At 45.0% G+C, this 13,378-nt stretch overlaps 1 protein-coding gene across 1 annotated transcript; it reads right to left on the bottom strand.

The window, feature by feature from the left end:
• Positions 1 to 663: 663 nt before the first annotated feature.
• On the bottom strand, positions 664 to 4,601 carry LOC140874563 (uncharacterized). Its single transcript, XM_073277861.1, has 4 exons — positions 1,712 to 4,601; positions 1,267 to 1,603; positions 1,113 to 1,139; positions 664 to 1,066 (listed from the first exon to the last, which is right to left on the bottom strand). The coding sequence occupies exons 1-4, from the start codon at positions 4,599 to 4,601 to the stop codon at positions 664 to 666; spliced, it is 3,657 nt and encodes a 1,218-aa protein (XP_073133962.1).
• Positions 4,602 to 13,378: the final 8,777 nt, after the last annotated feature.

Below are 13,378 nucleotides of genomic sequence, written 5' to 3'. Positions count from 1 at the left end.
GTGATTTTCTAAACTATTATTTTGAACTTAGTTAATTAATTCAAGTGTTGAATTAATTTAACACTAGTAGACATTTTAATGTACAAATAATTAAATTAATTCAAGTGTTGAATTAATTAAACACTATTGAGTCTAGTAGAGCTCAAATTAATATAGTGTTGTATAATTATTGATACTAGTGGACTTGAATGAGTTCAAGTTAAATTTAATTAATTGATTAAACTTAAATGGGTTTAGGTTTAATAATTAATTAAAAATAAGTTCAAATGACATTTGAATATATATATTTATATATGTATATATATATAGGCGTGTATATATATATATATATATATATGATATATATATATATATTTTTTTTCTTTTTAAAAAAAACACCGCCGGAAGCGGGGGGGTTAGGCAGACCCCTACCTGTATATAAACATAAAAAAGCGATACAAATAAAACCTAAAGGAGGAGGGGGACTAGGACAAGACCTCCCCAAAAGGCTATACAAAGGTAATACGAACATCAGAACAGCTAGGGTATCGAAAAATATACAACCAAAGCATCCTTAGGATATAAGTATAAACAAATAATATCAAAGATAGCTAACTAAGTCAACGTCAGCAGTCATCCTGGGCAGCAAAAGCTAGAAGAGAACCACAGCTCGGCCCAGCAAAATCAAAAACGGACACTGAGGCGCGAAGAGTGGCTGGAATCAACCTGTGCAGTAAAACCTAGAGGAGATCCACAACTCCAGGCTAGCAAAATCAAATCCAACACTAAGCTGGCACCATCCAGAGCTGAACAACAGATCAAAGCTATGCAAGAAATATGTCCAAAAGTCATGGTCAGCTGGGAAGTCACTATACATAGGCCGCGAGGAAAAAGAGGAGCGACCGCAAACCAGCAGGCCCAGAGCAAAAGAACAGGAAAATGGCGAAGGAAACTCAAGCCATAACCTAACTCCCAAGAAGACTGGAAGCCCAAAAAGCGAGGGGCACGAGAGACCGCCCACAAACATCCAAACAACAGCAAGAACCAGGCAAGGATAAGCACAGTGAACGCCTGGTGATCCATCACCCTGAAGAAGCAAAGCAAGCGACAGGGGAACAGACTAACTCCAAAACCTCCGGAAAAGGGCCGGAGAGCTGTACCTGCAAATAAAAATAAATAGCTACATATATCTAAATCTAGGATGACCTAGACCAAAAAGGAGAGCAAGCAAAGAAAAGGCAAGCTCAAGAGAAACGGCTATAAGCGAGCGTGAGGCTCTAAGAAAACCTAGATCTAAGGTAAGGAAGCCCGGAAGAGTCAGAACGGGCCAACGCAGCGATGGGAGTGGTTAAAGGAACACCAATCTCCAACAAACACTGCCTATGATCATGAGCCTGCCGCGCCAACGCATCCGCAACCGAATTCCCTTCCCGATAGATATGCGAGAAATGAACCGGCCTATTCCGCACCAAAACACGCTTCCTCGAAACAATATGGTCCAAATCCCATCGGCACCTCCGAGATCTAAGAATCTGAATGGCAATCTGGGAATCAGTCTCAATCCAAAGGGGAAAAAGGCTAAGGTCAGAACAGAGAAGAATACCCCTCCAAATCGCCCAGAGTTCTGCACGGACATTGGACCCCAAACCAATGAACTCACTAAAAAACGCCAAGACCCTACCATAAGAATCCCGGACAACCCCCCCCCCCCCAGACGACTCACCCGGGTTACCTCTCGAGCTCCCATCCACATTGAGCTTGAAGGACCCAGGTGGAGGCCTCAACCAACGGACGATCGCAGTCTTGTGAATCCGTTGGAGGCCGACCGAAATGCTCATCTTCCTCGCAGCCTGCAAAGCCCCCAGCCAAAGACGGGGCTTGATAACAGTTGCGGAATGAGCAAGTCTCAAATAAGACAAAATTTGGAACTTAACCTTCTCCGCAGAGTAGGGTAAGTGACGGTGCTTAGTATCATTGTGTGCAGTCCAGAGGAACCAAAGCACGACAAAAGGAATGAATTCCCTCACATTACCCCCCGGAGACCACTCGCGACCCCTTTTCCAAGCACTGAGAAACAGACTAAAGTTCTCAGTGGCAGGGATGCGAACTCTAAAGATAGCCCCAAAGAAATGCCACACAGAGCGGGCGATGGGACCGTCGATGAAAATGTGAGTGAATGTCTCCGACATCTCACAGCATTGGCATTTGGACACAAGGGAGAAGCCCCGCTGCTGGAGCACCTCATCCACAGGCAACCACCGATGCCAAAACCTCCACAGAAAGAAGGACATGGTGGGCCTCATCCAGCGACCCCAATAGGGATTAAAGATATCCGAGACCGATCCTCTCGGTCTGACCTGCTCCCAAGCAGATCTCACAGAAAAGGCACCATCGGTGCTGTGGATCCAGATAGTCGCATCCGGCTCATCCACCAAAACAGGAATCTTAACGATCTCCTCCGCCACCGAGGGAGCGACGACAGCGCAAAGGAGATCAAAATCCCAGTCTCCCTCCAAAAGGAAGCTGAAAACACGCACACACCGATCCCCTCTGACATTACACCTGCTCGACAAAGGGCCATCACCCAACCAAGTATCATCCCAAAAAGAGACATCCCCAAGACCAATCCTCCAACGGATACCAGGCTCCGCGCGAGGTCTAATCTGGAGCAAACGCCTCCAAGTGGGGGAAATGGCTCCACGAGAAAGAGCACAAATAGGGCTGACAGTCCGGCAATACTTCCTCGAGAGGAACCTCGCCCAGAGAGAGGAACCCTGCCGGAATCTGAACCACAGCTTCATGGAAAAGCTGTCAATAATGTCCTTGAGCCTGCGAAAACCCAGGCCTCCTTCTTTCACAGGGAGACAGGCGCGAGACCAGCGGGCCCAGTGCCACTTCTTCTCTAAGGGTCTGGAGCCCCAAAGAAAAGCATTGAAAATACGCTCCAATTTCTCCAAAACAGCTGAAGGAGGCTGGATCACCTGGCAGAGATGGATCGGGATCGAAAGGAGCACACTGCGGATCAGCGTCATCCTACTCCCAGGAGCAAGGGAACGGGACTCCCAGCCCTCCAGCTTTTTCCGAACCGACTGCAGAAGAGGCTCAAAGAGAGAGCACTTGCGGTTTCCACGGAAAAGCGGAGCTCCAAGGTATTTCAAGGGCAGATGCCCCTCCGCAAATCCAGTGATTTGCAGCAAACGGGAGCGGCGACGAGCGGTCCAGCCCGGAGGAAAGATCATAGCACTCTTGGCCACATTAACGAGCTGGCCCGAGCAATTTTCATAGTGAGCCAGAAAATCTTTGAGACGCTGAAGACCACGGGATCCCCCATTGGCAAAAATAATGACATCGTCAGCATAGGCCAAATGGGAAATCGGCAAATCACACCCAGATCGATACCTCAAATCAGCATGCTGGAGGAACAACCGGTCCAAGCCACGGGATAGATACTCCGCTCCAAGAACAAAGAGGAGGGGAGATAACGGGTCACCCTGTCTCAAGCCCCTCGAGGAAGCAAAGAAACCAGCAGGGGTGCCATTGACATTAACCGAGAACTTGCAAAAAGAAATGCAAGCCCTCACCATTCTCACAACCTGCTCCGAAAAACCAAACCTTTGGAGTACATCCAGAAGAAAAGACCATTGGACTCTATCATAGGCCTTAGCCATGTCCAATTTCAGAATGACATTACCACCACGGGCAGGGAGATTAAGACTGTGAGTGAGCTCATGCGCGAGAAGGATATTGTCAGCAATCATCCGCCCCGGCACAAAGCCACTCTGACTCTGAGAAACGAGTCTCCCCATCACCGACCGCAGACGAGAGTATAAAAGCTTCGAGATAATCTTGTTGGAAACATTACACAAGCTGATGGGACGGAAGTCCGTCCAAGCTTGCGCACCCTCGACTTTGGGGATCAAAGTGATCGTGGTGGCAGTGAAGCCCTGGGGCATAAGAGAGCCCCGAAAGAAATCAAGGACAGCGTCCATGACATCATGTTGCACAAAATCCCAGCAGCTCTGAAAAAAAGCCAAAGAAAACCCATCGGGGCCCGCCAAACTATCCCGAGGGATGGAAAAGACGACAGCACGAACCTCTTCCAAGGAAGGTTCGGCTGCAAAGCTATGGTTCTCCTCCTCCGAAATCTCCGAGAAGAAGCCAGAAAAATCCGGAAGATCCAGGACAAAAGGATCTCCAGTGAGAAGGCGCTCGAAATAGGCAGCCCCTGACTGATTTATGAGACCAGGAGAGGTGAGGCAATTACCATCCTCCCAAATACGAAAGATCTTATTAACCACATTCTTCTTTTTCACCATGTTGTGGAAAAGCTTCGTATTCCTCTCCCCGTCCTCAAGCCAATTACAAGCAGCTTTCTGCTTCCAAAAATCCGCTTCCATAGCGGTGACTCTAGACAGCTCCTCATTGCATCTGGACAAGAAGGTCCAGCTATGCTCAGAGGAGTCTGCTTCACAGGCAGCCTCAGCCAGTCTAACCGACCTCTCCGCCTCATCGATCTTATTAAAAAGGTTACCAAAAACATCCCGGTTCCACCACTTGAGGTGGCCCTTCAACCGCTTCAGCTTGGCGAAGAGCCTGGGCATGCCTTGCAAAGAGCAGGGCATGTTCCAGTTCAGCCTGACGGTTTGAAGGAACCCCGGGTGCCGAGTCTACATGCTCTTGAACCGAAACGAGCTCGGCCCCCGAGCAAAGACAGGAGCAGACACCAAAAGAGGACAATGATCCGAAACCGTGCGACTGAGGTGTTCAACCCTGATAGAGTTGAAATGGTCACCCCAATCCACAGATACAAGAACTCTGTCAAGACGCTTCCAAATGGACTTATTCGTCCAAGTGAACGAAGAGCCCTCAAAACCAGCGTCAACCAGTGCAGACTCCAAAACAAAATGATTAAACTCGTCCATGGGGAGCTGCCTCCCACCAGAAGAGCCAAGACACTCGGAGGCATCCCTCACGACATTAAAATCCCCCCCGACAAGCCAGGGACCATCAACAGGCTTGACCTGCAGCAAAGAAGCCCACAAGTCGCGCCGTAAAATGTAGTCACACTTGGCATACACGAAAGAGAAAAAACAGGGGTCGGCAAAAAAGGAGCCGACACGCGAAGATGGAGGAACTGAGCGTGATCAAGGACACACTCCGCCATCACATCGTCCGCCAAAAAAACCCAAATATGACCAGATACATTCGACAGAACTCTCTGGAAACCAAGGCAACGGGTCATGAAGCGCTGGTCAAGGGCAATCATTGGCTCCAAGATAGCCAAGATCTTGACACGCTTCTCTTTCACCAAGGCATGAAGCCTCTCCTGGGACTCAGAGCTCCTGAGTCCCCTGATGTTCCAAATTAGGCACTGCATTTGGAACGGGTGGAGTAAGGCCCCGTCTTCTTTCTAGACTCCTGGCGAGTCTGCTGTCGCTTCGTGTCAGAACGAAGCGTTCTCTTGGAGGGTGAGACAGAGAAATCAAAATCCTCATCATATCTCCCAAAATCTCTCCCATCACACGATTCAGTCCCACAGAAGGAACTTGAGTCGTCCTCGCTGACAAACTCAGTGATCGGATCAACGTCCTGACAAATAGAACCCTGCTGAGAGACAAGCCCCTCAAAGAACAGGGCGGAGGACTCCACAGGAGTCCCAGGAAGCGAGGGGATGGAGTGGCTACTGTGATTCAAAGTACAAGTATCAGTAGCCTCAAAGGCAGGCACAGGAACAACATGTGGGAAACCAAGCTCCATCGCACCAACCACTGAAGAGGCATCAACCTCTTCCTCCACCTGGCGAGCCCAAGAAAGGGCCAAGCAGGGGTCAGATCCCTCATGGGGAGCAACAACAGACTGCGGGTTGAAAGATGGTTTGCAATTTTCCATGCATGGCTTAATTGTACTCATTAATCCCTCTCCTTTAATATATTATTTGGAATAATATATACACACACACAATCCACTCCAAAAAATAAGAGAAGTGGCCGAACACTCCATCCACAATTTCTCCAAGTTTTTCTTTCATTTTTGAGGGAGAATAAAAATGATATCTCAATGCTAAATTCTCTAAATATTCTAGTCCATATTTAGAGCGGATTTAGATCGTCTAGTCGTGGACCTAATTCGGAGGCTCGAAGTGTTGAATCCATTTTGAGCAAGGAGTGCTCTTGGAAGCTTGTAGATTGAGTCTACCCTTTTCAAGAGCCTAGTTGTTTATCAACTTGGTTGGAGCCATAAATCAATCTTTGAGATTGATAGGTAAAATTCTAAACACCCTATGGTTGTTTGAGTTTTTGAATACTACACAAGTGCTCGGATTTCTTTTATTAAAATTTTTTATATTTTCGCTGCATTTCCGGGCACGAGTTAACCGATCACCTTCAGTGCTCCAGCAGCGGGGTTTCTCCCTTGTGTCCAAGTGCCAGTGCTGTGAGATGTCGGAGACATTCACTCACATTTTCATCGATGGTCCCATCGCCCGCTCTGTGTGGCATTTCTTTGGGGCTATCTTTAGAGTTCGCATCCCTGCCACTGAGAACTTCAGTCTGTTTCTCAGTGCTTGGAAAAGGGGTCGCGAGTGGCCTCCGGGGGGTAATGTGAGGGAATTCATTCCTTTTGTCGTGCTTTGGTTCCTCTGGACTGCACGCAATGATACTAAGCACTGTCACTTACCCTACACTGCGGAGAAGGTTAAGTTCCAAATTTTGTCTTATTTGAGACTTGCTCATTCTGCAACTGTTATCAAGCCCCGTCTGTGGCTGGGGGCTTTGCAGGCTGCGAGGAAGATGGGCATTTTGGTCGGCCTCCAATGGATTCACAAGACTACGATCGTCCGTTGGTTGAGGCCTCCACCTGGGTCCTTCAAGCTCAATGTGGATGGGAGCTCGAGAGGTAACCCAGGTGAGTCGTCTGTGGGGGGTGGGGGGGGGGGGGGGGGTTGTCCGGGATTCTTCTGGTAGGATCTTGGAATTTTTTATTGAGTTCATTGGTTTGGGGTCCAATGTCCGTGCAGAACTCTGGGCGATTTGGAGGGGTATTCTTCTCTGTTCTAACCTTAGCCTTTTTCCCATTTGGATTGAGACTGATTCCCAGATTTCTATTCAGATTCTTAGTTCTCGGAGGTGCCGTTGGGATTTGGACCATATTGTTTCGAGGACGCGTGTTTTGGTGCAGAATAGGCAGGTTCATTTCTCGCATATCTATCGGGAAGGGAATTCGGTTGCGGATGCGTTGGCGCGGCAGGCTCATGATCATAGGCAGTGTTTGTTGGAGATTGGTGTTCCTTTAACCACTCCCATCGCTGCGTTGGCCCGTTCTGACTCTTCCGGGCTTCCTTACCTCAGATCTAGGTTTTCTTAGAGCCTCACGCTCGCTTATAGCCGTTTCTCTTGGGCTTTATTTTTTTTTGTTTACTCTCCTTTTTGGTCTAGGTCATCCTGGATTTAGATATATGTACCTATTTATTTTTCCTTGCAGGTACAACTCTCCGGCCCTTTTTCGGAGTTTTTGGAGTTAGTCTGTTCCCCTGTCGCTTGCTTTGCTTCTTCAGGGTGATGGATCACCAGGCGTTCTCTGTGCTTCTCCTTGCCTGGTTCTTGCTGTTGTTTGGATGTTTTGTGGGCGGTCTCTCGTGCCCCTCGCTTTTTGGATTTCCAGTCTTCTTGGGAGTTAGGTTATGGCTTGAGTTTCCTTCGCCATTCTCCTGCTTTTTTGCTCTGGGTCTGCTGGTTTGAGGTCGCTCCTCTTTTTCCTCGCGACCTATGTATAGTGACTTCCCAGCTGTCATGACTTTTGGACATATTTCTTGCATAGCTTTGATCTGTTGTTCAGCTCTGGATGGTGCCAGCCTCTTTTCGCGCTTTAGTGTCGGATTTGATTTTGCTGGCCTGGAGTTGTGGATCTCCTCTAGGTTTTACTGCACAGGTTGATACCAGCCACTCTTCGCGCCTCAGTGTCCGTTTTTGATTTTGCTGGGCCGAGCTGTGGTTCTCTTCTAGCTTTTGCTGCTCAGGATGACTGCTGACGTTGACTTAGTTAGCTATCTTTGATGTTATTTGTTTATACTTATTTCCTAGGGATGCTTGGGTTGTATATTTTTCGATACCCTAGCTGTTTTGATGTTCTTATTACCTTTGTATAGCCTTTTGGGGAGGTCTTGGCCTAATCCCCCTCCTCCGTTAGGTTTTATTTGTATCGCTTTTTTATGCTTATATACAGGTAGGGGTCTGCCTAACCCCCCGCTTCCGGCGGTGTTTTTTTTTTAAAAAAAAAAAAAAAACCTAAAGAGGTCAAAAAAAACTATTTATCTAAGGAAACAAACTAAAACCCAACGTTCAAAAGAAAATAGTTTAGAAAAATATTCCCATGCCTCCTGAGGAATCACCTCATCACTGGCACTTTTCATAGTCAATCGACTAACTTGGTCAATCCTAGGAAAACACCTAGACCAACCACAAGTCAAGCAGTTACAATCGGCTTACTTAAAAAAACATTTGAGCACTTAATCAACTAAAACCATGCTAAGCTTTAGTGAAATCACTACAGCCAAGAACGCAATTCACTGGATTAGTCTCAAAATAATACATGTATCATAGTTTCAAGTTAATACAATTTTTTTATTACGATCCCATGTAATACAAATTCAATACCCAAAATACAATGAAAAATGTACATCCAATAACTTGAAATGATACATCCAGTTTTTTGATGATTCATTACAACTGAAATATTGTTTACAACAACACAGTATTAAATCATTGTACTTGATCTTGATTTTGAGCATGAAGTTTCTCATCTGTCTAAACACGATACAAGCTTAATCCTGACCAAATCTCGTCATATGATCTCATGAAAAGAAACTCTCGAGAAATGGTGCTTGGTTTCTAACCAGCTATGCTCTGCATCAGTGCATGTCATCGAACTTTTTCTTCTTCAAGATATTTATAGAAGACCTACTTGCATCCATCACATTAGAAATGGACGGTGCTTTAACCAGATCTTTATGACAATATCTCCAACTAAGAGTGGAGAATCTTCAAAGTTGTGTCATCATGGTCGAACGGTATAGATGTAAGCATCAAGTGTATCCCAAACAATCCTTTGTCATCTGGTTCTCAATCCAAAGCTAGGATCCACATGAGTCGAAATCTTGAAAAAATCGAACAGGATCCTTCGCTCCTGTCCGCAGTTGTTGGAATCCCATAAGCCAAATCTTTAAAAATCATGCTGATTATGATAGTCTTTGTGCAACCTAAATGCCTCATCATCATTTCTTCTGAAGGTCTTATCATCCCTACAAGGATAACCCAAAATCTCATTACTATGTCTCAAAAGTCTCTTTCATGCGCTATGTTACCAATAAATGTAGCGACCCAACATGGATCCACTACATAATCAGAGTTAGAGAAAAATTAAGCATGCAATTTAAAATAAATCAAGACTTAAATAAAATCTGGTCAGCGGAATACAACCAACTAAAAATATTCGATATACAACCCAATCGAATAAATAAATCTAAGGGAAAAAAAAACCTATAGCTAATACTCCTGTCTTCAACGGTCACTGGCCTCTCCAAGCTACTGGGCACACTATCTGTTCCTGCACCTGCCCCGTCAAATGGGGTGTCCAGACATACAAAAAAATACTGGACGTGAGCGACTACTCTCAATACAAAGCAATGATATATAAAATATATACAACACATAAGTGACTTTAAAACAAGGGTAAATAAGTCTGCTCAGGGGCTCCATGAATATACAGCATCATGCCGGATAGCTAGTCTGTGGGGTCGCTCATATATTCCCCTATCTACTATAGCATCTACTCCACCGTCGTGGTCGCTCCTAGTGATAGCAAAACCAGGGGCTAAACCTCCCCAGAAACGAATCCATAAGGAGTAACTCATCACCGATGGAAACTGTCATGACTCACATATCACAGGATGTAGTCTCATGTAAAATTATGCATGTGATAAAGAAGTAAAACATGGAAAACACATAGCACATACTCATGCAACATATATATCATATATCATGCCGGCTATCTCGGTCAGTACTTACGTACCTCACTGAAGGCAGTCCTAGTAGTCCCACTCTACGTTCCAATTCTATCATCAGCTTTACTATGCAAATTACTCATGCATCATTATTTAAGATCTAAAAGCCTTAATTAAGCTATTGCATACTCCTAAATAATTTAAGGAGACCATAGATATACCTGCATCTGTCATCAACCAGCTAAAGGAGATTGCCTCAAAACTTAGGCACAGCTCCACTATGACGTCGGGATCGCTCCACTACTTCCGGATTCCCAATAGGACACCTAGAACTTCCTACATCTGACTAGAAACGACTAAGAACGAGAGAAAGAAGAGTGGAATGCGCGAGTTGGAATGAGCCTCGGATCCTATATTTATAGACAGCGATCGGACCGTCCGTTCATGCCATCGGAGCATCCGATCACCATCAGACCATCCGATCTCCGCCACGCATCCATCAAATCGCATGGAACAACACCTATCTTGACGTATGATCGGAGCGTCCGATCCTGACCATTGGAGCATCCGATGTCACCTCGCATGCGTAAGCAGTGACAACAACATGCTCACATCATGGATGATGTTAGCCCTAGCAGAACGGATCGTCCGATATTGCAATGGACCGTCCGATCTTGCTTTGGCTCGAAACCCTACCAGTCTATTTCCGAGCGTTTTGGATCCATTTTCGAACTCCATTAATGTAACGCCCCGTTTTTATCTTAAATGAGTTTTTGTGAGTTAATCGGAGATTGCAGAGTTCAAAAGACGATTTGATTTTGATCAGGGTCCTTTTTGCAAATTTTGGAAATTTCAGGGACTTAAACGTAATTAATGGATTTTATATATTATCTTGTCTAGTTGAATTGGTCCATTCACTTCATCTTCTTCCTCATTGCACGCCACCTCCATTCTCATGCCTCCAAGCTTTTCCAATCTTTGGATTTCAGTCCGAGCACGATCCGGCCGTTGGAAATTATTTCTGCAGGCAGATTATCGATCACTGCAGCGAGAGCTTCGTTATACCGTAAGTTTTTCTACGATCAGATACATTCTAGTTTTTGGATTTTGTTAGAATCGTTCGAGATTCGAGTATGTTGTTCTTGACAAAGTTCTGATCGTTTATTATCTGTCAGTTTTGAATTAGAGCGATGTTCGGATTTGTTATGATTTTTGGAAGCCATTTTCGAAAACTTGGATTTTGAGATTGGTGGGTTTGTCATGTTATTATTGTTTTGGGCATTGATATGAGGTGATATCGTTATTGAACTGCTGTCTGCGTTTCCGTTTTGTTCAGTTTATAGTTGTTATGCCGTCGGTTTGAGTTTTGAGATTTCGAACCATTTGAGTTGTTGTACTTGGGCTTTGAGTTGTTCGATGTTGTTGATCATCTTTTGTATCTGAACAGTTTCGTTTAGAGTTGCCAAGCCCGGAGTTAACAGCATTGGTCGTCGAGATTTGAACAGAACGCTAAAGAGAATTACATTGAACCGCAGTTGTTGTGTATATTGTTTAGTGTTTGATACATTCTTTTGGTTGTAGCTTATCCAGAGTTGGAACTACTGCATTGAAAGGTAAAAGCAGTCATCGTAGTGGGATAGCATACTCGGGATAGTTGGTTCTCGAGTTTTCCCTTTTAAATCACATATTGCATCTACACTTGTTCTAGCATGAGGAACTTGTGTCTTGTTGATTTTGCTTGAGCTTTTGTTATATGGCCATGTTTTATATTTCTTTTATGCATTCATCTTGAGCCAACTTTTATTTCAGTGGGCAGAATAACCCTTTTTGTTTAGACGTTTGGGAACTATGATTGAGTGGCCTAGGTCGTAGTCATTTCGCCTAGTGCTAGCATACTCATTATAGTTGCTCAAAGTATAGAGGAGTGGGATACGTGACACCACCTCGATTGGGAGAGTCGGTGAGTCGTTACGTGATCTCATCCTCGGGATCCCAAAAGCACAGCAGCAATCCCTCGTTTATCAGATTTAATATCTCGGTTTAAAGACATGCATTTAATTTCATTGTTATTGATTACGTTGTTGTCTTGAAAGCATGTTTATTGTTGTATTAATTGATATGTTGCTTTTACTGGGATTATCATTCTCACCGGTTATCCGGCTGTTTCTTTGTTTTGTATGTGTACTTGGCAACAGGTGGGTCAGGAACAAGTCAGAAGAGGCATGGTTAGCTTCGAGGGAAAGATGTAGAAGTGAGACTCGGTTTAGAAGTCGATTTCAGCATGCCAATCTAGTTTATGTTAGAACATGTTTAGTTATCGAACTTCATCGTTATATTGTTGTTGCATGTTCTCGACTTTGGTTTGGTTTTTGAATTCCAGAACTCATGTTTTAATTTCAGGAATCAAGTTTGTAACGCCTGTTTATGTTTTGAAATATTGTATGGCTTGCTGTTCTTGATTTTGGCAATTTCTAGCACCGAAGCAGCCAGGGAGGCGCGCCCGTGCATCCTAGCACGCGCCTGCGCGCCTGCGCCCCTTTTCGGGCATGGCGTCATGCGCGCCCGCACCTCGGAAGGGCGCGGCCGCGCATGAGCCAGGGCGCCGTGCGCGGCCGCGCCTGATGAGGCGCGGCAGCGCGGGCCCTTTTATATAAAAAAACAAATGTGTTGGCTTTTAGTGCTTGCTTATTCTAATTACTCCTTTTATTGATGTTTAGAACTGAGGTCTCAAATTAAGTGGTATCAGAGCGTTAAGATTCTTGGTTGAACTAGAGTGAGCGGGGTAGATCGAGTCTGCGTGTATCGACTCCTCACATGTGTTTGAATTATTTAACTGTGTACTTAATTCCATACGAGCATGCTTTATTGTTGAGGATTATTGAATTACATGGTTTTGTGATTTAAATTTATAAAGCATGATCTACTTGAGATATAACTGTTTCTGTTGTCGACTGGTATCCGGTATTCCAAGCAATTGTAAGGGCACTGATTGTAGCAATTGAGATATCTCGTGTCCTAAAATTTGATTATCAGATGGGTCCTCGTCGAGTGATAAACAAAAACACACCGCCAGTTATCCCTGCAACTAAGCAAGCTAGCACTGAAGTTGATCAGATGGATGCTACAGCGACGCCTATGGAGACCATGCTGAAGAGGTTTCAGTCGTTCAATCCGCCGTTGTTGTTGGGTTTAGAAAATCCAGTTGACTGTGAGAGTTGGTTGGATAATATTTATCAGTTGTTCGATTCCATTGACTACACCGATGACCGCCGAATCAGGTTAGTCATTCATCAGCTTCGTGGGGGTTGCTAAGAGCTAGTGGATCATGACAAAGAAAGCAATGGAGAGTAGAGGTACGGAAGTTACTTGGACTCTTTTTAAATCTGAATTCTATAAGCGGTT

This window comes from Henckelia pumila, chromosome 1, assembly GCF_033568475.1.
Source record: "Henckelia pumila isolate YLH828 chromosome 1, ASM3356847v2, whole genome shotgun sequence".
Lineage (NCBI taxonomy): Eukaryota > Viridiplantae > Streptophyta > Magnoliopsida > Lamiales > Gesneriaceae > Henckelia > Henckelia pumila.
Note: the sequence above shows the minus strand (reverse complement) of the source record. Positions and strands in the feature narration are given on the sequence as shown.

What these genes read in the sequence shown, in the direction of transcription:
- LOC140874563 (XM_073277861.1), bottom strand. Translation starts at nt 4,601, where the DNA reads ATGCCCTGCTCTTTGCAAGGCATGCCCAGGCTCTTCGCCAAGCTGAAG. An exon ending in TGTGGATGGGAGCTCGAGAG is followed by an intron (nt 1,604 to 1,711) that starts GTAACCCGGGTG and finishes ATGTCCGTGCAG; the next exon opens with AACTCTGGGCGATTTGGAGG. An exon ending in TCTCCGGCCCTTTTCCGGAG is followed by an intron (nt 1,067 to 1,112) that starts GTTTTGGAGTTA and finishes TTGCTTCTTCAG; the next exon opens with GGTGATGGATCACCAGGCGT.